At 45.5% G+C, this 24,682-nt stretch overlaps 1 protein-coding gene across 2 annotated transcripts; it reads left to right on the forward strand.

Moving 5' to 3' along the window:
• The first annotated feature begins 531 nt into the window (after positions 1–531).
• grtp1a (growth hormone regulated TBC protein 1a) lies at positions 532–23,364 on the forward strand. Of its 2 annotated transcripts, none has more exons than XM_067442892.1 (8): positions 532–1,240; positions 6,220–6,371; positions 6,731–6,889; positions 6,984–7,108; positions 7,701–7,797; positions 8,150–8,322; positions 17,519–17,638; positions 23,071–23,364. In XM_067442892.1, exons 1-8 carry the CDS (start codon positions 1,155–1,157, stop codon positions 23,152–23,154), a joined length of 996 nt encoding a protein of 331 aa, XP_067298993.1. In that variant the 5' UTR covers positions 532–1,154; the 3' UTR covers positions 23,155–23,364. The 2 variants fall into 2 exon arrangements, with proteins under 2 accessions (XP_067298993.1, XP_067298991.1); XM_067442890.1 differs by having other exon boundaries at positions 542–1,240; positions 17,519–17,704; positions 23,071–23,358.
• The last annotated feature ends 1,318 nt before the right edge of the window (positions 23,365–24,682 follow it).

Genomic DNA, 24,682 nt, shown 5'->3' on the forward strand with positions numbered 1-24,682 from the left:
GGCTCGTGTGTCACTGACCGACCACACCCACTGTGTGTGAAAGAGTGTGTGTGTGTGTGAGAGAGAGAGAGAGAGAGAGAGAGAGAGAGAGAGAGAGAGAGAGAGTGTGTGTTAATAGTGTGGCGTGTAGTGTGTTTATAGTGTGTGTGTAGTGTTGTGTGTGTTTATAGTGTGTGTGTGTGTGTGTGTGTGTGTGTGTGTGTGTGTGTGTGTGAGTGTGTGTGTGTGTGTGTGTGAGAGTGTGAGTGTGTTCCTGGAATAATCAAACACTGGTTAATCCACTCAGGATCAGTGGGATTTACCGGCCCTGACTCGAGCCTCATCAGATACTCTTTCTGAGTAATGAACATTATAATTAACAAACACAAGTTATTAATAATGATAATAATAACTAAATTGTTACATACATTACATTAAAATAAATAAATCATTAATCCATTAGATTAATTTAAAATATATAAATTATTTTGAGTAATATATATCAAAAAATATATTATTTAAATACCGGTAATACATTTAACTGTACATTACTCAAGTGAATAGAAAAAATATAATAATGTAACTAAACTAATTTTAGATTTGTAATATTAATTGTTCAGTGTGTATCATGATCATTAGACCTGTAATCTCGTGTTTTCAGCTCAAACTCACACGAGTTTTTGTTTTAATGGCTCCTGAACATTTTCCCAAAAGTGCCGAAGAGGGCGTGGCCTTTGCGCACAGGCCCCGCCCCTCTGTTTGACGGACACGCGAAAGGTTGCGTGGAGAGGGGCGTGTTCTTTGAGCGCACAGCCCCGCCTCTCGGTTTGATTGACGTGTGTCCTTGAGCTCCCAGGAGAGATTAATCGCGTTGCTTGGCAAAGTGTTCGGGGTTGAGGATGCGCGCGCCCGGCGGACAGGCGCGCGCTTAAATAACAACTACAGGAGCCGAGTTGATAAAGTTGCAGTGCGCGTGTTATTATCTGCGCGTGCGCGACAGGTTGATCTGATCCGCGGCGCTGTCCCGCGGGAGAAGAGAGGAGCCATTACCGGGGAAAGTTTGGCTTACCGGGGAAAATCGTGCGCGTGGCGTCTGGAGCAAAGGGAATCCGCGTGCCCGTGCCCGTGAGCGGGTCTGAGCTGTGAATGGAGTCCCGGTTCCCGGAGGTCTGATCATGGAGACGCGCAACGGGACGCGGAGCTCCAATCAGCCGCAGCTCCGCATTAACGTGCCGAGCAGCGCCAGAGAGAGAGTGGCCAGGTACTACACACACACACACACACACACACACACACACACACACACACACACACACACACACACACACACACACACACACACACACACACACACACACACACACACCACACTATAAACAGACACACACACACACACACACACACACACACACACACACACACACACACACACACACACACTATAAACAGACACACACACACACACACACACACACACACACACACACACACACACACACACACACACACACACACACACACACACACCACACTATAAACAGACACACACACACACACACACAAACACACACACACACACACACACACACACACACACACACACACACACACACACACACACACACACACACACACACACACACACACTATAAACAGACACACACACACACACACACACACTATAAACACACACACACACACCACACTATAAACAGACACACACACACACACACACACACACACACACACTATAAACAGACACACACACACACACACACCACACTATAAACAGACACACACTCACACACACATACTACACACACACTGCATACACTACACACACACACACACACACACACACACACACACACACACACACACACACACACTATAAACAGACACACACACACACACACACCACACAATAAACAGACACACACACACACACACACACACACACACACACACACACACACACACTATAAAAAGACACACACACACACACACACACACACACACACACACACACACACACACACACACACACACACCACACTATAAACAGACACACACACACACACTATAAACAGACACACACACACACACACACACACACACACACACACACACACACACCACACTATAAACAGACACACACACCACACTATAAACAGACACACACACCACACTATAAACAGACACACACTCACACACACATACTACACACACACACACATACTACACACACACACACTGCATACACTACACACACACACACACACACACACACACACACACTATAAACAGACACACACACACACACACATACTATACACACACACACACACACACACTGCATACACTACACACACACACACACACACACACACACACACACACTATAAACAGACACACACACACACCACACTATAAACAGACACACACCACACTATAAACAGACACACACACACACACACACACACACACTATAAACAGACACACACACACACACACTATAAACAGACACACACCACACTATAAACAGACACACACACACCACACTATAAACAGACACACACTCACACACACACACACACACACACACACACACACACACTGCATACACTACACACACACACACACACACACACCACACTATAAACATACGCGCAACACATACAACAACATACTGCATACTGCATACACCACACACACACACACACACACACACACACACACACACACACACACACACACACACACACACACACACACACACACTATAAACACACACAACACTACACACACACTATAAACACACTACACGCCACACTATTAACACACACACTACACACAACACTACGCACACACTACACACCACACTATTAACAAACACACAACACTACACACACACTATAAACACACACACATACACAATTTATAAACGCACTACACTACACAACACTCACTAAACACAAACTATAAACACACACACTATAAACACACTATATACAAACACACTATATATACACACACACAACTACACTACACACACACTATACGCTACACTACACACTATACACAAACTACACTTACTACACACCACACACACACTAAACACCACACTACACTCACACTATAAACAAACACTACACACTTACGCACTACACAACACATCCCACTACACACACACACACTCACACTATAAACAAACACTACACACGTGCACAACACTACACATCCCACTACACACACACACACACACACACTCACACTATAAACAAACACTACACACGTGCATAACACTACACACAAACACACTAAAAACACACACTCACACACCTGTCAGTTTTCCCAGGTGTTTCCTAATGTCACACAGATCTTAGTTTGCTGTGTGAGAGTGTTTAGCTTGTTTGTGTTTGACTCAGTTGACCCCGTTAACCCACAGTAGATTATGCGTCACATGACCTCCACACCTGAACACACACCTGAGAAAGCAGTCGAGAGCTTCACCTGCTGACTGTGCTGACCCTGTGCTGACTGTGCTGAGCCTTGCTGGTCCTGTGCTGAAGGTGCTAAGCCTTGCTAACCCTGTGCTGACCCGTGCTAACCCTGTGCTGACCCTGTGCTGAAGGTGCTAAGCCTTGCTGACCCTGTGCTGACCCGTGCTAACCCTGTGCTGACCCGTGCTAACCCTGTGCTGACCCTGTGCTGATCTGTGCTAACCCTGTGCTGACCCTGTGCTAACCCTGTGCTGACCCGTGCTAACCCTGTGCTGACCCGTGCTAACCCTGTGCTGACCCGTGCTAACCCTGTGCTGACCCTGTGCTGACCTGTGCTAACCCTGTGCTTATCCTGTGCTGACCCGTGCTAACCCTGTGCTGACCCTGTGTTGACCCGTGCTAAACCTGTGCTTATCCTGTGCTGACCCGTGCTAACCCTGTGCTTATCCTGTGCTGACCTGTGCTAACCCTGTGCTGACCCGTGCTGACCCGTGCTAACCCTGTGCTAACCCTGTGCTAACCCTGTGCTGACCCTGTGCTGACCTTGTACTGTCCTGTGCTGACCCTGTGCTGACCCTGCGCTGACCATGCGCTGACCCTGTACTGACCCTGTGCTGACCTTGTACTGTCCTGTGCTGACCCTGTGCTAACCCTGTGCTAACCCTGTGCTGACCCTGTGCTGACCTTGTACTGTCCTGTGCTGACCCTGTGCTGACCCTGCGCTGACCATGCGCTGACCCTGTACTGACCTGTGCTGACCCTGTACTGACCTGTGCTGACCCTGTACTGACCTGTGCTGAGCTGACCTGTGCTGACCCTGTGGTGACCTGTGCTGACCCTGTTTTGACCTGTGCTGACCCGTTCTAACCCTGTGATGACCTGTGTTGAGCCTTTGCTGACCTGTGCTGTCCCTGTGCTGTGCTGAGCTGACCCTGTGCTAAGCTGTGCTGACCCTGTGCTGTGCTGACCCTGTGCTGAGCTGACCCTGTGCTAAGCTGTGCTGACCCTGTGCTGAGCTTACTGACCTGTGCTGACCCTGTGCTGAGCTGTTCTGACCCTGTGCTGAGCTGTTCTGACCCTGTGCTGAGCTGTACTGACCTGTGCTGACCCTGTGCTGAGCTGTTCTGACCCTGTGCTGAGCTGTACTGACCTGTGCTGACCCTGTGCTGAGCTTACTGACCTGTGCTGACCCTGTGCTGAGCCGTACTGACCTGTGCTGAGCTGTACTGACCTGTGCTGACCCTGTGCTGAGCTGTACAGACCTGTGCTGACCTGTGCTGACCCTGTGCTGTGCTGACCCTGTGATGAGCTGTACAGACCTGTGCTGACCCTGTGATGAGCTGTACAGACCTGTGCTGACCTGTGCTGACCCTGTGCTGTGCTGACCCTGTGCTGAGCTGTTCTGACCCTGTGCTGACCCTGTGCAGAGCTTACTGACCTGTGCTGACCCTGTGCTGAGCTGTTCTTACCCTGTGATGAGCTGTACTGACCTTGTGCTGACCCTGTGCTGACCTGTGCTGACCTTGTGCTGACCTGTGCTGACCCTGTGATGAGCTGTACAGACCTGTGCTGACCTGTGCTGACCCTGTGCTGAGCTGTTCTGACCCTGTGCTGACCCTGTGCAGAGCTTACTGACCTGTGCTGACCCTGTGCTGAGCTGTTCTTACCCTGTGATGAGCTGTACTGACCTGTGCTGACCTTGTGCTGACCCTGTGCTGACCTTGTGCTGACCTGTGCTGACCCTGTGCTGAGCTGTACTGACCTGTTCTGACCCTTTGCTGAGCTGTACTGACCTGTGCTGACCCTGTGCTGACCTGTGCTGACCTTGTGCTGACCTGTGCTGACCCTGTGCTGACCCTGTGCTGACCTGTGATGAGCTGTGCTGACCCTGTGCTGTGCGGACCCTGTGCTGAGCTGTTCTGACCCTGTGCTGAGCTGAACTGACCTGACCTGTGCTGACCCTGTGCTGAGCTGTACGTACCTGTGCTGAGCTGTACGTACCTGTGCTGACCCTGTGCTGAGCTGTGCTGACCCTGTGCTGAGCTGTGCTGACCCTGTGATGAGCTGTACTGACCTGTGCTGAGCTGACCCTGTGCTGAGCTGTACTGACCTGTGCTGAGCTGTGCTGACCCTGTGCTGAGCTGTACTGACCTGTGCTGAGCTGACCCTGTGATAAGCTGTACTGACCTTTGCTGACCCTGTGCTGACCCTGTGCTGAGCTGTACTGACCTGTGCTGACCCTGTGATGAGCTGACCCTGTGCTGACCCTGAGCTGTGCGGACCCTGTGCTGAGCTGACCCTGTGCTGAGCTGTTCTGACCTGTGCTGACCCTGAGCTGTGCGGACCCTGTGCTGAGCTGACCCTGTGCTGACCCTGTGCTGAGATGACCCTGTGCTGAGCTGACCCTGTGCTGAGCTGTTCTGACCTGTGCTGACCCTGAGCTGTGCGGACCCTGTGCTGAGCTGACCCTGTGCTGACCCTGTGCTGAGCTGTACTGAGCTGTGTTGAGCCTGTGATGACCTGTGTTGACCCTGTGCTGACCTGTGCTGACCTGTACTGACCTCTGTTAAGCTGTGTTGACCTGTTTTGAGCTGTGCTGACCTGTGTTGACCCTGTGTTGAGCTGTTTTGACCCTGAGTTGACCTGTGCTGACCCTGTGTTGACCTCTGTTGACTTGTGCTGACCCTGTGTTTGACCTCTGCTGACCTGTGTTGACCTCTGCTGACCTGTGTTGCAGTGTGGATCCGTATGGGTTCGAGCGCTCAGATGACTTTGACTACGAGTCCTACGAGGAGATGATGTCGGAATATCTGGCCGTTCTCACCAGAAGGTCCATCAAATGGTCCAAACTTCTGCAAGGGAAGCGGCGCGTGGACAGGAACCTGAAAGGTGTGTGTTTGTGTCTGTGTGAGTGAGTGAGTGTGTGTGTAAGTGAGCGAGTGAGTGAGCGAGTGTGTGAGCGAGTGTGAGTGTGAGTGAGAGTGTGTGAGTGAGTGTGTGAGAGTGAGAGTGTGTGTGTGTGTGAGCGAGTGAGCGAGTGTGTGAGTGAGTGAGTGTGTGAGTGAGTGTGTGAGCGAGCGAGTGTGAGTGAGTTAGTGAGTGTGAGAGTGTGTGAGCGAGTGAGTGAGAGTGTGTGAGTGAGAGTGAGTGAGCGAGCGAGTGAGTGAGTGAGCGAGCGAGTGTGTGAGTGAGTGTGAGTGTGTGTGTGTGCGTGTGAGTGCCTGATTCTGACAGCTCTGTTGGTGCAGTGAAGCGGTACGTGCGGAAGGGTGTCCCTAACGAGCACCGGCCGCTGGTGTGGATGGTGTCGAGCGGAGCACAGGAGCGGATGGAGAAGAACCCTGGATATTATCACTCGCTGCTGGACACACAACACGACCCCAAACTGCTGGAGAGCATCCGTACCGGTCAGAACAACACACACACACACACACACACACACACACACACACTTCAGTGACTGACACTGATCGCTCATTGTGTGTGTGTGTGTGTGTGTAGATCTGCACAGGACCTTCCCAGATAACGTGAACTTCCGTAGGTCGGCGGATCCGTGTCTGCAGACGGCGCTGTTTAACGTGCTGAGGGCGTACGGTCAGCATAATAAAGCTGTGGGATACTGTCAGGTACGAATCACTTCAGAGAGTCATGTGTGATGGTACGAATCACTTCAGAGAGTCATGTGTGACCCTACGAATCACTTCAGAGTCATGTGTGACGCTACGAATCACTTCAGAGAGTCATGTGTGATGGTACGAATCACTTCAGAGAGTCATGTGTGACGGTACAAATCACTTCAGAGAGTCATGTGTGATGGTACGAATCACTTCAGAGTCAGGTGTGATGGTATGAATCACTTCAGAGAGTCATGTGTGACGGTACGAATCACTTCAGAGAGTCATGTGTGACGGTACGAATCACTTCAGAGTCATGTGTGACGGTACGAATCACTTCAGAGAGTCATGTGTGATGGTATGAATCACTTCAGAGTCAGGTGTGATGGTATGAATCACTTCAGAGTCAGGTGTGATGGTACGAATCACTTCAGAGAGTCATGTGTGACGCTACGAATCACTTCAGAGTTGTGTGTGACGGTACGAATCACTTCAGAGAGTCATGTGTGACAGTATGTATCACTTTACTTCTCTTCGTTCTATTGAAATCTTGTTATTGTGTGTGTGTGTGTGTGTGTGTGTGTGTGTGTATTTTCTGACGCAGGGAATGAACTTTATCGCAGGATACCTGATCCTCGTCAGTAAAGACGAGGAGACGTCCTTCTGGCTGCTGGAGGCGCTGCTGGGCCGGATCCTGCCAGGTGTGTTTGTGTGTGTGTGTGAGAGAGAGAGAGAGAGAGTGTGTGTGCGTGTGTGTGTGTGTGTGTGTGTGAGAGAGAGAGTGTGTGTGTGTGTGTGTGTGTGTGTGTGTGATGGGTAGGTTTAGGGGTAGTGTAGGTGGATAGAAAATACATTTTATACAATATAAAAACCATTATGCTTTTGAAAAGTGCCCATAAAACATGTAAACACAACGTGTGTGTGTGTGTACCCGTGTGTGTCTGTCTGTGTGTATGCGCGTGGCTGTGTATGTGTGCTTGCGTGTGTGTGTGTGTGTGTGTGTGTGTGTCTGTGTCTGTATATGTATGTGTATGTGTGTGTGTGTGTGCTCAGATTACTACGGGCCGGCGATGCTGGGGCTGAAGGCGGATCAGGAGGTTCTGGGTGAGCTGGTGCGGCTCAAGGCTCCGGCGGTGTGGCGGCTGCTGCAGGATCAGGGAGTCATGTGGTCTCTGGTGGCCTCGCGATGGTTCATCTGCCTCTACATCGACGTCCTGCCTGTGGAGGTAACGGTGCTGACCCGTTCAGTCATGTGACCCGGCGCTGACCCGTTCAGTCATGTGACCCGGCGCTGACGCGTCAGTCATGTGACCCGGCGCTGACCCGTTTAGTCATGTGACCCGGCGCTGACCCGTTCAGTCATGTGACCCGGCGCTGACCCGTTCAGTCATGTGACCCGGCGCTGACCCGTTCAGTCATGTGACCCGGCGCTGACCCGTTCAATCATGTGACCCGGCGCTGATGCGTCAGTCATGTGACCCGGCGCTGACCCGTTCAGTCATGTGACCCGGTGCTGATGCGTCAGTCATGTGACCCGGCGCTGACCCGTTCAGTCATGTGACCCGGCGCTGACCCGTTCAGTCATGTGACCCGGCGCTGACGCGTCAGTCATGTGACCCGCTGACCCGTTCAGTCATGTGACCCGGCGCTGATGCGTCAGTCATGTGACCCGGCGCTGACCCGTTCAGTCATGTGACCCGGCGCTGACGCGTCAGTCATGTGACCCACTGACCTGCCGTTTGTGCTCCTCAGATGGAGTATAATGCGTTAAGAGCTCGCTTAAGTACTGGAGTTAAACTATTTAGTGCTTTGAGTAATAAGCAGGATTTTAAAATGTCTGCGATGTTTAATAGGGAGCCAGTGCAGTGTTGACAGAACTGGACTAATATGATCATACTTCCTGGTTCTAGTAAGAACTCGAGCTGCTGCGGTTTGGACCAGCTGGAGTTTGTTTATTAAGCGAGCAGGGCAACCACCCAGTAGAGCATTACAATAATCTATCTATCTATCTATCTATCTATCTATCTATCTATCTATCTATCTATCTATCTATCTATCTATCTATCTATCTATCTATCTGTCTGTCTGTCTGTCTGTCTGTCTGTCTGTCTGTCTGTCTGTCTGTCTATCTATCTGTCTATCTATTGTATAGGCAAAATTATATTAACTCCGTTGCATTTCTGAATAAGAGACAAACCTTAGCCAATCGTGTCTTTATAAAGATTTAATCCTTGCAAGAATGAATCCACAATCAACCAGGCAATGCCTGCGTCGAGTGTGAACTGGGGAAACAAAGAAAGGTTCAGCTTTTATACCCGTGTCAGTGTTTTACAAAAACAAAAGGAAAGATGAAACAAATGTCTCCCCCCCAACCCTTTTGTCATGGGACACAATGGTCCCTGTACCTACAGAGGGAAAGTAAGAAACACACACACATACATGGCCCCCCTTCTGTCTTAGAACTCATTTAAATGAAAAGCAACAAACAGTGGTCTTAGATCTAATTTAGATTAGCCGACACCTCTGATGAGGGAAAACTCTCAAACTAGGGTTCCCGTCCCTACCCCCTGGGTTTCAAAAGACACTGTCTTATGGTGTTTTATTATGGCAGAAACAGATGTTGACTTCTTGTGTGAACTCAAACATAAATTATAAAAATTTCTTCAACAATTCCCCCTTTTATCATTCTTTGATAACTCACAAGAAAAATTTAAAATGTGTATTAATGTTGTTCTCTTCAAGCCTCACAGTCCAGGCGCTCAAAAAAAAGGGTGTCATGGCTTTGCTTGCTCCGTCCTTTTAGTTGCCAAGATGAATCCTACAGTTGTACACCCAGAAAGTCAGGAGGATTAGTCTTTGATGTGCTTGTATTCTTTTCTGCTCTCTTAATGAAAAGGCTCCACCTCTCTTCAGATAGACCAACTATGGTTGTATATCCTGTCCAATCACCTTCTACGCGCGTCTCGATTTTGTTGGCTTACAATAGGTTCTAACTTGAAAAATGGTTGCCTCAGCGCCACGTTTTGCCAGTTTCTCTGCTCCTCAGATCATAATGCCAAGTGATGTTTGTGTTTGATCTTGGCCCGCACAGACGTGTGCCTCCTGCTCCTCTCCTCTCAGCTCCTTCTCCCCTGTCTGCAATGGCTCATATGCACCCACGTCTCTCTCTCTCAGCAACCTTGGCGGCCATTTGTGTCGTCATCAGCATGACAAAAGCTCTAGCCACCTTTACGCCTTCCAGCTCTAAGGTCCCATATCACCATATCGGGTCCCTTAACCTGCACACAGATCTTAGACAAACAGCAAAGACATTTCTTTTGCAATAATTCGCAATTCTATTGATGTAAGCTATTGTTTACCCCTTTCCATTCCTATGAATGGTGGTTTTCTGAAAAACTTTTTTTTTTTAAATGGGCTCAGATTTGCTGTAGGCCTCTGTTGTTGTTTTTTTGTTGTTGTTGTTTTTCAAAAAATGTCATCAAATACTGTACCCCAGACAGTTTAGTTTTCAAAAAATTTCATCAAATACTGTACCCCAGATAGTTTTATATTTAATAATTCCCCCTTTGGCTGCCTGGTCATCCATGCAGCCATCTAGCATAATGATCGAATAATTTTCGGGGTAAACAAGGCTTGCCATCACCACACCATTTTGAACGGTGCAGCCACATCGTTTCCACAGCTGTCTCTGCTGTTGTGGCAAAGGTTTCCATACTCTGTAAAGAAGTGAAAGCATTTTTGTTAATTTCACATATATCAAAAGACATTATGCTGAGGAGCATTCCTTTGACTGCTCCTCTGCCCCGGCCTTTGCAGCCTCATCTGCTCTCACGTTTCCTGTTGAAATCAAATCGTTGTTATTAGTGTGCGCTGCGCATTTACAGATATCAACCCGATCAGGCAAGAAAAATTGCGTTTAGAGGAATAGACACAATTCGCACAATGGTAAGACGGTTTCCAGTGTTTTCACAATGCCCCAAAATCATGGGCAACTCCGAACGCAAAACATAATTGTGTGTAAATTGTTACACCTGTACCTTTCATCAACTTGCATGCTTCAGTCAGGGCTCCAGTCTTAACCAGGCAATCTTTATCTTGATTCTTTCGTGTTTCAGTGAAAGTAAATATACGATTTATATTTCATATCTGCAAGCCGGGCTAAGTGAGTAAGCACTGTCACTGCACTCCTGTCAATTTAGGGGTGTGAAACCTTCAAAATCCAGCACACGACACCTCATTGCTATCAACTGTTTAGTGACACGTCAAACATTCCTTGGACAGACCCCCAGTCCCTCCTCAGAGACCAAATACACACTCTTAGAAAACATGAAGGAAGAAACAATCATTGTTTCTCTTGATTAATCCAAATCATCACAGACTCCAATAGAGGTCCAATTCAAATTGAACAACAAAAAATAAGTAATATATAGATAATAATTAATCTAAGCCCTTAAGTCTATATATATATAAACATCCTTCAGTTTATGTTTGTGCTTTGCCCACAGTTCAGATGACTCCTCTGCCCAGGCATGACTTATGTTTAAAGCTCAAATGTCTGAGGTCACTATCCTCAACCTCAACTTCATGTTTATATCTAGATCTGTACAGTTTCTCACTGTACATCATATTCTTAGGAACATAAATCAAAATGTATTAATGTTGAAAACTTTATCAGAACGACATAATTATGTGGTTGTATCACATTCAATTAGCTCGTTCACTCATCTTTCTCTTGTGACATTAATGATTAATCATATTCAATACCCAATTCTTTATCAATTAGGATATAATAAGGTATAATATGATATAATAATTAGGATTTCCTTCAAAGTACATTTTTTTTCATCCAATGTTTTGTCAATTAAAACTCCAAAATTATCATAATTTTACCAAGAACTTACAAATGGTTTTCATATTATTTAATCTTCTTTTCTTTTCGGCTGTTCCCTTCAGGGGTTGTCAAAGAATCATCTTCCTCCCTCTAGCTCAATTCCTTAGTGCAACTGTCTCCAAACCACACACCATCGCTGGTCTCTCACAACGGTCCCGTACACCTTTCCTTTCTCTTTTATCAATCAACAGACTTGACACCTTTCTCCACCCATTCCAACCTGCCTGCACAGACTTCTTCCCCTACTTCTCCTTTCCCTGTAAACCTCACTGTTCCACTTGGTTTCTTCTCATTCATTCACATGTATGCTGTCTTTCTGCCTTCATTCCTCTTCTCTCCATATCAAAACCTCCACCTTTCTAGACTTTACCCCTCTGCTCCCTGCTGTCATACAAATTACTTTAATAAAGTATTCAAATTTGTACTATAATTCCAAAATTTATTTTAAACTTGTTTTAAAACAATCCCTATTTTTACCTCATCTCAATCCCAGTCACACAGAGAGCATCACAGTCCTTTTAATTTTATTTTTATTATTCTCTTACATTAATTGTAGTTCTGTTTATAAGTCAAATGTCATGCTTTCCTTCTTATGAACCATACAACTTAAACTTTTTTATTTTTATTTTTACTATTTTTTTTATTTTATTTTATTTTTTATTCCTTTGTTCGCCCTCCAGCATTTCATAAATGCGATGGAGTCTCTGGATAATTTCAATAGTGACTTCAGCCAATCTGTCACTTTGTCTCTGTCTCTAATCTAATTTACTAATCCAGAGTGTAATTCAACATCATAAATGACAAAAGTAGTCATAACTACCCTTAATAGACAGAGCTGGATATCAATCCACTTAAAGCTTCGTCCCAATTTAATTCTGGATCATCTTCTTTATCAGATTCAGAATAATCAGCTTCTTTTAAAGTTTGTTGTTAAACTTAATAATCTGTAGTGCTAAAACACTACCTTAATCAGGACACATAAATATGAACTGCTCATTCTCAAAATTTGCTTCTACTTGGTTTCTTAACCAGTTTCAAATCATGTCTGTTCACTTTTAAGTTGTGTTTTAGAAGTCAGCTGATTCCAAATGTATTTATTTATTTATTTATTTTTCTGTCTCAGTTTTAACAGACACTGTGCCATCCCTGCTTCCACAAGCAGCTTCTCTCTCTCTCACTTTATCTCTCTCTGTCTCTTACACAGATAATCTTTTCAACAGCTTCTGAGACTTTAACTCAGAGCAACTTATAGTATTAAATTCTGTGAAATTGTTTCAAGTTATCTTGAGTTTAAATACCTTTGTTATCCAGACCTTCTTTTTAAACTTCAAATTTCGTCCTCATCTCAAAGCCATCACCATGTCTCTGAATTATCCTCTGCCATATCTAATGACCTGCAGGATTTAAAACTATCATAGAGACATATTAGTTCAATATCACACAGTTTTACTGATACCAATTAATACATTTTGTTCTGATCTCCAGAAAAGTTAATGACAATCACCTCATGGTCTCAGCTGGCTCTTGAATGCCCCTTACCATCATAACTTTCCCTCAGGGTGCTCCCTGGCATTCCCTGGCATTCAAACACAATATATGCGGGTTTTTGTTTTGTTTTGGTGAGCGGTATTGAAGAACCTTTCTTTGGGGCAGACTGCTGTATCTCTGTCTGGACTCTCGGCCCCTACAAGACACAGCTCCCCCCACACAGTGAGTCTGATTGCCTCATACAGACATCTGTTCAACTTTACACACCTCACATAGACTCCACCCTCCTTTTGGGGGCGGAGCTTGAGTGTCAGCGTGATCCCCCTGGCTTAGGTTGTTCTGCGTCAGGCCACACAGAATCTTACCCGTCATTGGGAAAATCACTTCGTGCCCACTCCCCGCTTGAGATCTTTGACCCTCAACAGGATCGGCTGTGTTTTGGAACTTTGGGGAAAGTGCATTCAAGAGTCACTAGAGCCGTTTGGTCTGCTTACTATTGGTAAAACATGGAGACAGGTTAATTACAACACAACTTAATCATTAAAATTAATAGATTATACTCAGTACATCTGGTCATAACAATTTAATGTTCTGTGACCAAAGCCATCAGTTCTGTACATGGTGGTGGCTAAGAGCAGGCATGGAAGTTACTGGTCATATAACACATTAGTCTCAAATTTCAGTTCATTTTGTAGTCTATATTTGAAAATTTTGAAATATTCTTCATGAATATTTATCATTGCCCTCCCATTGGCAATCGTTTATTTTTTATAAATCTTTGTCTCTATGATTGTCAGCTGATGCCTTGTGTCTTTATCCTATGACATCCTGTGACATTAGTCCACATATCAGCTTTGAGCTAATTTGGGAAGAGAGAGAGACTCTGAGGCCTTCAGGGCTGGCACACTGCATTCTCACAAACTTTTCACTCTTCACACTACCTCAGTGTAAGATCTGGCTATGAATTAAAATTGGTTCCAAATAGACATCAGACATTTTCCTTTTAACTCTATTCTTGGACTGAGATCACATTTCCAAATAATCAACCCAAAACATCAGCTTCTAGGTTTTCCAACATATTAACTCACCTATAGTTATTTCAACAATCCAATTTCAGTCAAATAAGCATTATCAAAGTTTTGCAAAAGTGAGAAGAGCAAGAGCATATTTATTTTAAATCCTCTACATCAAAATGTATGTATCAACATATTTTATCGTCTTTAATTTTATCTCATAATTAAAATTAAAATTATCACAACTCCCTTCTTTCCAAAAAATAATTATTTAATTTATTCTTTATTTAGTTTCGTTTTCAAAATTTAGTCTGGTGGTCTCATTTTGCCACATTTTCAACACCTTATGGGTGAGTGGACACAGTTATGTGCAAAAATGCCCCGCTGACCACACATTTTATTCAGCAATCGACATGTTTCAGTCTGGTTCCCAGTCTGTAAGGCAGTGTCTAAAGCGGCAATCGCTCGGACAGTCAGAGAAGAGCTCTGGTCCAATAAAACATACAATGTCTTGCAATTAATGGTATCATTCATCTGCTTTTTCAAAACAAAAATCACATTTAGCTATCAGATTCCCTCAGTTACTGGGATCTTTCCTTCAGAGTTTAATGTTATCAGATTATACAATCCCTCAGTTACTGGGATCTTTCCTTCAGAGTTTAATGTTATCAGATTATACAATCCCTCAGTTACTGGGATCTTTCCTTCAGGGTTTAATGTTATCAGATTATACAATCCCTCAGTTACTGGGATCTTTCCTTCAGGGTTTAATGTTATCAGATTATACAATCCCTCAGTTACTGGGATCTTTCCTTCAGGGTTTAATGTTATCAGATTATACAATCCCTCAGTTACTGGGATCTTTCCTTCAGGGTTTAATGTTATCAGATTATACAATCCCTCAGTTACTGGGATCTTTCCTTCAGAGTTTAATGTTATCAGATTATACAATCCCTCAGTTACTGGGATCTTTCCTTCAGAGTTTAATGTTATCAGATTATACAATCCCTCAGTTACTGGGATCTTTCCTTCAGAGTTTAATGGCATTCCACCCATTTTACAACCCATGAATAAGCATTAACACCTAGAAATTTGAATTTCTTTTGTTCTCAATTTATTTGTAGCCAGTTAAGTTGCCGTATAATTTTCTAAACATAATTTAAACATTGCTGGCCATTTTCTTAATACGTTCTGCTTATTTATTTCAATTGCGATCTTCTTAGCAAAGCTGCTTACAGCATTTGCTCTCTAGTCTCAAAATCTTTATTCGGACTAATCAAGTTACTCATCATGCCATTCAAATTTTTAGCTCTAATTTAGTTATCATAAATTGTTATCCATTGCTTAATCTCATACTCACCAGCGATCTTTAAACAGCTGTGGCTTCTGTGTGATCAGACAACATTTTCCTTTCCCTGCTATCAGTTTCATTCAACACTGTTAGTTTGCATTTCTCACACACATCCCCCACAACAGCCCTTTGATTAATCTCCTCTCTCCAACAGACCACTTTCAGCCTGGTGAAACACAGCATTCCCTCTTTTGGAAATCATGAATAATTCAATTAATTTCTCTATACCTTGCATGCATTTTTGGCCATATAATTTTCCCATTTGACAAAAACACCGGTGTATCATATTCTGCTAGCTTGCTTTGGGATTTTACCATATTGGCAGTCTGAGTCTGTGGCTGTTCGCGTGCACGCTAGTAATCTGTCGGACGTCTCCGTACAGATCTTATCCTTCACCCAGACCAGACGGGACGGACGCTTACTCAAACGCCCGACTTTTTTTGCCCTGGTTACCTGACCGCGGGCGGGACCAATCCCAATCTAGGTAAAAGGGCCCCCGGACCAATCCCAATCTAGGTAAAATGGCCCCCAGACCAATCTAGGTCTTATTTCACCACAGATTCAGACTCCCACCATGGTTTATCCGTATCAGTTCAAATTTCAATTTAACCAAATTCTATTTAAAATTCTTCCCCAAATTTTAAGTTTGTCTCTTACCAGAAGCGTCCCGTTGCCACCCCGGGTTCGTTTTCTCTAATTCCAGTGGTTGGACCCTCCAGGACCCCTAGAGCAGCCGGCCCTTCTCCCTGAATCAGTCGGGGTAAGGCTGTGACTCTAACGTCCAGGATGATCGGTCACCGTCCGCTCTCAGGGTCCGGAAGGCACATCCAAGGAATCCTCACTTCTGACACCAAAATGTATAGGCAAAATTATATTAACTCCGTTGCATTTCTGAATAAGAGACAAACCTTAGCCAATCGTGTCTTTATAAAGATTTAATCCTTGCAAGAATGAATCCACAATCAACCAGGCAATGCCTGCGTCGAGTGTGAACTGGGGAAACAAAGAAAGGTTCAGCTTTTATACCCGTGTCAGTGTTTTACAAAAACAAAAGGAAAGATGAAACAAATGTCTCCCCCCCAACCCTTTTGTCATGGGACACAATGGTCCCTGTACCTACAGAGGGAAAGTAAGAAACACACACACATACATGGCCCCCCTTCTGTCTTAGAACTCATTTAAATGAAAAGCAACAAACAGTGGTCTTAGATCTAATTTAGATTAGCCGACACCTCTGATGAGGGAAAACTCTCAAACTAGGGTTCCCGTCCCTACCCCCTGGGTTTCAAAAGACACTGTCTTATGGTGTTTTATTATGGCAGAAACAGATGTTGACTTCTTGTGTGAACTCAAACATAAATTATAAAAATTTCTTCAACACTATCTATCTATCTATCTATCTATCTGTCTGTCTGTCTGTCTGTCTGTCTGTCTATCTATCTATCTGTCTGTCTGTCTGTCTGTCTGTCTGTCTGTCTGTCTATCTATCTATCTATCTATCTGTCTGTCTGTCTGTCTGTCTGTCTGTCTGTCTGTCTGTCTGTCTGTCTGTCTGTCTGTCTGTCTGTCTATCTGTCTGTCTGTCTGTCTGTCTGTCTGTCTGTCAGCTGGAGTTTGTTGAGCTCATGAACGCATGTGACCCTCTGACCCGGCGCTGACCCGGTGTTTGTGCTCCTCAGACCGTGCTCCGCATCTGGGACTGCCTGTTCTACGAGGGCTCGAAGATCTTGTTCCGCGTCGCTCTGACTCTGATCCGCCGAAATCAGGACGTCATCCTGGAGGCTCAGAACCTGCCGGAGGTGTGTGAGCGCTTCAAACACATCACCAGAGGAGCCTTCACACACGACTGCCACGCCTTCATGCAGGTGCAGCACACACACACACACACACACACACACACACACACACACACACACACACACACACACACACACACACACACACACACTCACTCTTCTTAGCTGTCCATCGTATTTTAGATGATGACACCTGCTCCAGGGATGGGTGGGGGGGTTCAGCGACTTTGCCGCTGGTGCCACTTCTCGTGGGCGTTGAGTCCAATCCTTGAGCCACACACTCTCTCTCTCTCTCTCACACACACACACACACTCTTCCGCAGATGGAGCAAGGGAAACCAGACACCAGAGGGGTACAGACGCCCGCTGGTGTCTCTTGATGCGTCTCTCGGATCGTCTGTCTTGGTTTGTTTGGTGTATTTGAAAGACTGTGCCCGGCTGATCTGTCGAGTGCCAGAGATTCGAACTGCGTGAGGGGAACGTTGGCTCGCTTCAGAAGGCCCCTGGTGTAGTCCTTTAAGCGCTGCTTTTGTCCTCCAGCGGATCGCTTTGAGTCCAGTAGTGGACTGTAGAGGGCTTGGCGAGGCAGGCGGTGTTCAGGCGTATAGTGTGCCCTATCCAACGCAGGTGTTTGTTGGCCACAGCTGCTTCCATGCAGATTGAGCCAGTGTTGCTGAGGATGGCTGTGGGGGATTCGGTCCTCCCAGGACAGGCTGAGGATCTTCTGTAGGCAGCGTCCATCCACGTTTTTAATATCTTTAATTCCCCGTTTACCTTATTTACGAGCTCGTTATAATTATCACTACTGTAAAATATATTTGTGTCGTCTGCAAATAGTTTGAATTTCAGTACTTTGGATGTATTAAACATATCATTTATATAAACATTGAACAGTTTTGGCCCTAATACTGACCCCTGGGGGACACCACAGGAGTATCTGATAAAGACGGACCCATTTTAACAAACCGTGACCTCCCTGTTAAAGAACGTTTTAACCAATCTCCAGCCAGCCCCCTAATTCCATATCTTTCCATCTTTATTAATAGCACTGAGTGATCAATAGTGTCAAAGGCTTTTTTTTTAGATCAATGAAGATACCAACTGCATGCTTCTTATGTTCCAGTGCGTTAGTGACTTGGCTTCAGTTATTGCCATTGAGGTAGTTCTTTTGGACCTAAAGCCATACTGACCATCATTTATTAAAGGGTGTTTCTCGAGAAACTTTCCAAGTCGAGAATTGAAGAGTTTCTCTATAATGTTTGAGAGTTAAGGCAAAAGAGAGATTGGTCTGTTATTAATAATAGCGTGTTTATCATCATTTTTGAGAAGTGGAATTACTTTAGCGATTTTCATTTGACTTGGGAAGCAGCCAGTCTGGAATGACAAGTTACAAATATAAGTTAAAGGTTTTATAATATTCAGAATAGGTTTTTTAATCAATGTCATACTGACGCCATGACAGTCAGTGGAGGTCTTGCTTTTACAGTTCCACACGATATTTGTCACTTCCTGTTCATTTGTAGCTGAGAGGAAGAATGACAGATTTCCGATCGATAGTTGATTTTGCGACTCCACTGTCTGGAATATCAGCGGCCAACATTTACAAAAAATGTATTGAACTTATTTACTACAGTACTCATCTTATAATCTTCACCATTTTCATCAATAAAGTGATCAGGATATGTCAACTTTGATGATCTTTGTTTAATTAGGCTATTCAAAACATCCCTTTTATATTGATTTTATGTTCATATAATTTTTTTTGATAATAACCGTTTGCTTGTTTTGATAATATCAGTTAATTTATTTTTATACTTCTTATATCTTTGTTCAGCTTCTTTTATTTTTACTTTAATAAACAATTGATATAGATTATTTTTCTTTTTACAGACATTAATTATTCCTTTCGTAATCCAGAGGCTTTTCTTATGTTTATCCTTTATAAAATATTCTTCCACAGGGCAGTGTTTATTATGTAAGGAAGTGAAGATATCTAAAAAAGTACAGTAAGCACATTAGGTTCTCCTGTATACTGAAGTCCAAACGGTTGTTAACGGTGCTAATCATGCCCTCAGTCATTTTTCATTTGGAGATTTTTATCATAGTGTGTTTCGTTTTCTTGAGATTGCAGTCATACGAAGTAAAAACAGGTTAGTGATCAGTGATATCACACATAAATAGGCCACTGATGATTTGATTTCCCATAATATTAGTATAAATGTTGTCAATGATTGAGGCCCTATGTGACGTTATTCTGCTCGGTTTCGTTATAGTTGGGTCCAGAGACGAGCATTGTGTCAGTGAAGTCATCAACGTTTTTTAGTTTGGTTTGTTAGGGGTTAACAGCTTATGACCCAGGACCAGTAGTGAAGAAATGAAGACAGAGTCAGGATTGCAATTAAATTAAATAAAAATTTACTTAAGAATAGTTTGCAGTTTCAAAAGCAGAAGCCAGCTTCAAGTCTCACAAGGAGTTTGTAGGCCGCGCTCCCTCTCTCACCGTCTCGTTGCCTCGCCCTATCGTACATACAATTGTCCCAACAGTTATACCGTTTTCAAGGTCTATCCACGTCATTACTGCAATGTGGATGGTTCTGATTGGCTCAGAGACAATGCACAGTCATGGTAAATTTCCACTCGAGTCAGTTAATCTGATGCACGTTTCCACTGACGTGTCACTTGTTGACGCTTTCACCCCAGAATTAGGCCCGTAGTGACCTTCCAGATCTGGAGCAGGCGCCAGCTTGACCAGAACAACAAGTCCACCCATCTCTTAGGGTGCCCATTGAACACCAGTCTGATCTGGAGCATAGAATATTGCGCACATACACAGATAAACAGTCTCTCCAAGGTTGGAGCTGATTAAGCTCCAGTTTTAACCAGTTCTTACCAAAACATACTGATAACATGTGCTTTCTTTCAGTGAGAGGGACACACAATAGTACAGGCAATATTCATCTTGAGTCTTTAGTGTTGCAGTAAAAGGAAATATAAAAGGAATAAAACATAATAAATTAAATGAAAGACAAATCCATATTTCATCTCTGGAAGCCGGGCTAAGTGAGCAAACGCTGTTACTGCACTCCTGACATGTTAGGGGTGTGTGATACCTCAAATCCAAACACATGACCTTGTTGCCAGTGTTTAGTGACACATCACACATCTCTAGGCCAGACCCTCAGTCACTCCTCAGAGACCAAATACACACTTTAGAAAACAAGAAACTAAAACAAAATCATAACTGGATAGAATCATTATAATAATATAGGATAAATATTGATTAAAGTTTTGATTATGAAGTTAATTAGGATATAAATATATACAGGTATATTGAAGCGGCAGTGGATTTCAGAATCCCCCCTTCAGGTTGGATTTAACAAATCAATGTTAAAGTCAGCACAGATAAATGTTCTTTTGGCTCACAGTAGAAGACGGTTTACCCATCCACTCACTGAAAGATTCTTGAACCAGGCGCACGGTATACACAACTCATGAAGATATTTGTCTTTTTATCATTATGAATTTCCACTGTTATGCATTCAAATAACCCATCAACAGCTATGGTCACATCAGTTAAAACATTAAATTTAACAGATTTATGAAGGTACAAAGCAACCCCCCCTCCTATTTAGTTTATTCTATTTGTATATCTTAATTCATAGCCATCAAGACAGAAATCAATACCTTTATCGTCGTTAAACCAGGTTTCAGTAATTAATAATGCTAAATGGATGAGAGAAGTGTTCCAAGTAATCAAAATTAGTGTACATGCTTCGACTATTAAAATGTATTATCTTCTGATTTTACACTGTTTTCATATTGTTCATGGGTAAAATCGTTGCAGTTTTTAATAATCGAAGAGAGGAAATCGTTGTCAGGGTCTATCTCAGCGTCTGTTTCAGTTGTGGTGTGCTCTTTATACTCACACGTTCCCAGTTCCTTTTGTTGATGTTGTAGGATGTCCTGTAACATGTCTATATCAATACTCGTGTAGTCTGTGTTCTTGGTATGTGTAGCATTTTGATGTTGAGTCACAAGCTACTTTGACACCAGGTGCCTCATCAATGCCAATACTTGTCAAGATCTTCTGTCCTCTTTACCACTAAGACTTTAGCTTCCTCCGGTGTCCCGTTTAGTTTGATGAAGATCTTACAGTTAGTTACCCAGGTTTGTTGAATCTTGCCTTGTTTTCTAAGTTGTCGTGCACTCCTTGCGATGTCAGCATTTTTCTTTGTCAAGTGTTCATTTATGAAAACATTAGTGCCTTTGAGTTTGCGTCCTTGCTTCAGAAGTGCTATTTTCTTTTCCCGATTGGTAAACCTCATGATGACCGCTGGTGGTCTCCTGTTCGTCGTGGGCAGTGGGTGACACGCTTCCCTGTACTCCAGGTCCGTCTCTATCCCCCTGCTCTGGAGGTAGGAAGCAACCTGTTCTTCCACCGGCTTTATCTCCCGGTCGCCGAGCTTCCCGTTGTCCACGGTCACCGCACTCGCATAAGAGCGCGGCCTTGTCTTGTCTTGATGCCGGTGATGACCACATCATTCACGCGGGAGTATTGCTCCAGCTCATCCGCTCGAGATCCTCAATGCGCTGGTCTTTTTCCGCGTTCCGGAGGCGTCGTTGTTTCACCTCCTCCAGGAGCTGCTCCCGCTGCGCTCTAACCGCAGTCACATCGCCGCACAGGGAGTGGAGAGAGAGCTTTATCTCCTCACACTCCTCCGGTGTCGGGCCTTTCCTCGATGGTGGCATTCTGGTGATTTATACGCCAAAGTATCCAGAGGTAATACACACTCCGAGTCTCAGCTCACGTTGCATGTGGCCGCCATTTTAAGTGAAAAACAAAATATTTACCCATAGTTGTGGCTATTGACCTATAGCTGGGGCAGTGGTTGACGGGCATCAGGGCATTTCCGATCACTGATGGGCCTGCATGCTGCGACTCCTGGGCCCACTGCTGCTCCGGGATCCGTACAACTTAGCCTGGAACTGCAAGGGACCAGTTACCATGTGTGCCACAAGGAGGCGTGCTCGAGATCTTGGCAGTGGAGAGGCTATGCTCCGGCTGAGGAGGCTTACACACTCGGGCTCGGCTCCTCCTTTCGCCCCTAAAGAACAAAGGGCTATCCGGTGGCAGTAGCTGAAAGCAGAAAGTGGCAAGCAGAAGCATGCATGCTGCTAATACAAGCACTACTACTCCATCACTGTTGCACTGACGCATCACACGCCCTGTGTTCACACAAGCCCTGAGCACACACACACACACACACACACACAGACTCAGAACCTGCCGGAGGTGTGGGAGCGCTTCAAACACATCACCAGAGGAGCTTTCACACACGACTGCCACGCCTTCATGCAGGTGCAGCACACACACACACACACACACACACACACTCCTGTGGTTTCTCCTGACCTGCTCTCTGGTTGTTTTCCAGGCGATATTCCAGGATCCCGGGAGTCTCTCCACGGCCTCGGTGTCGAAGCTGCGTCAGATCTGCCGGATGCGGATCGAGTCCTGACTTCTCCAAAACATTCCCACTGTTAGTTTGCAGACTTCCCTCAGTAGTGCACTAACAGACTCCTTCATGAAGATGTGTATTTTCTTACCTGTGTAGAGAGTGTGTGTGTGTGTGTGTGTGTATAGATGTAGAATAATCGCAGATGCTGGACTCCTTTGAATAGACCGCAATCATTCTCAGATTCAGACCAATAATACTGTGAAATAAAACTGACTGACAGCTCACGGCTATGAGTGTTGATTTATCTAGACATCTTTACACAAACTCTCCACACAGAGTCTGATTCTCTCTAGGACAAGAAATCCAACACAATTTAGTTTTCAAAAGTTATATGCAATAAAATCCAATATCTGTGGAACACTAGGTGGTGCTGAGCTCAAACTTCTCAGGTTCCTTCAGGACACGCTGTCGAGGATCCGTACCATGTTTTGTGCCAATGTGTCAAATCATGTAAAAGATATTGCAATTTATGACGCGTTACAAAATGGCGGACTGGTGGTTTGTTTGGTCCTGCCACTGAAATGGGCGTAACGGACAGGTCTTGCCGTAACGGGCGGGGTCTTGCCGTAACGGGCGGGGTTTTGCCGTAACGGGTCGGGTCTTGCCGTAACAGGCGGGGTCTTGCCGTAACGGGCGGGGTTTTGCCGTAACGGGCGGGGTCTTGTCGTAACGGGCGGGGTCTTGTCGTAACGGGCGGGGTCTTGTCGTAACGGGCGGGGTCTTGTCGTAACGGGCGGGGTCTTGTCGTAACGGGCGGGGTCTTGCCGTAACGGGCGGGGTTTTGCCGTAACGGGTCGGGTCTTGCCGTAACGGGCGGGGTCTTGTCGTAACGGGCGGGGTCTTGCCGTAACGGGCGGGGTCTTGCCGTAACGGGCGGGGTTTTGCCGTAACGGGCTGGGTCTTGCCGTAACGGGCGGGGTTTTGCCGTAACGGGCGGGGTCTTGCCGTAACGGGTCGGGCCTTGCCGTAACGGGCGGGGTCTTGCCGTAACGGGCGGGGTCTTGTCGTAACGGGCGGGGTCTTGTCGTAACGGGCGGGGTCTTGTCGTAACGGCCCGGGTCTTGTCGTAACGGGCGGGGTCTTGCCGTAACGGGTCGGGTCTTGCCGTAACGGGCGGGGTCTTGTCGTAACGGGCGGGGTCTTGTCGTAACGGGCGGGGTCTTGTCGTAACGGCCCGGGTCTTGTCGTAACGGGCGGGGTCTTGCCGTAACGGGCGGGGTCTTGTCGTAACGGCCCGGGTCTTGTCGTAACGGGCGGGGTCTTGCCGTTACGGGCGGGGTCTTGTCGTAACGGGCGGGGTCTTGCCGTAACGGGCTGGGTCTTGTCGTAACGGGTGGGGTCTTGTCGTAACGGCCCGGGTCTTGTCGTAACGGCCCGGGTCTTGTCGTAACGGGCGGGGTCTTGTCGTAACGGCCCGGGTCTTGCCGTAACGGGCGGGGTCTTGCCGTAACGGGCGGGGTCTTGTCGTAACGGGCGGGGTCTTGTCGTAACGGGCGGGGTCTTGCCGTAATGGGCGGAGTCTTGTCGT

This window comes from Pseudorasbora parva, chromosome 4 (assembly GCF_024679245.1).
Source record: "Pseudorasbora parva isolate DD20220531a chromosome 4, ASM2467924v1, whole genome shotgun sequence".
Lineage (NCBI taxonomy): Eukaryota > Metazoa > Chordata > Actinopteri > Cypriniformes > Gobionidae > Pseudorasbora > Pseudorasbora parva.

What these genes read in the sequence shown, in the direction of transcription:
- grtp1a (XM_067442890.1), top strand. Translation starts at nt 1,155, where the DNA reads ATGGAGACGCGCAACGGGACGCGGAGCTCCAATCAGCCGCAGCTCCGC. An exon ending in GCTGGAGAGCATCCGTACCG is followed by an intron (nt 6,890 to 6,983) that starts GTCAGAACAACA and finishes GTGTGTGTGTAG; the next exon opens with ATCTGCACAGGACCTTCCCA. An exon ending in GCTGGGCCGGATCCTGCCAG is followed by an intron (nt 7,798 to 8,149) that starts GTGTGTTTGTGT and finishes GTGTGTGCTCAG; the next exon opens with ATTACTACGGGCCGGCGATG.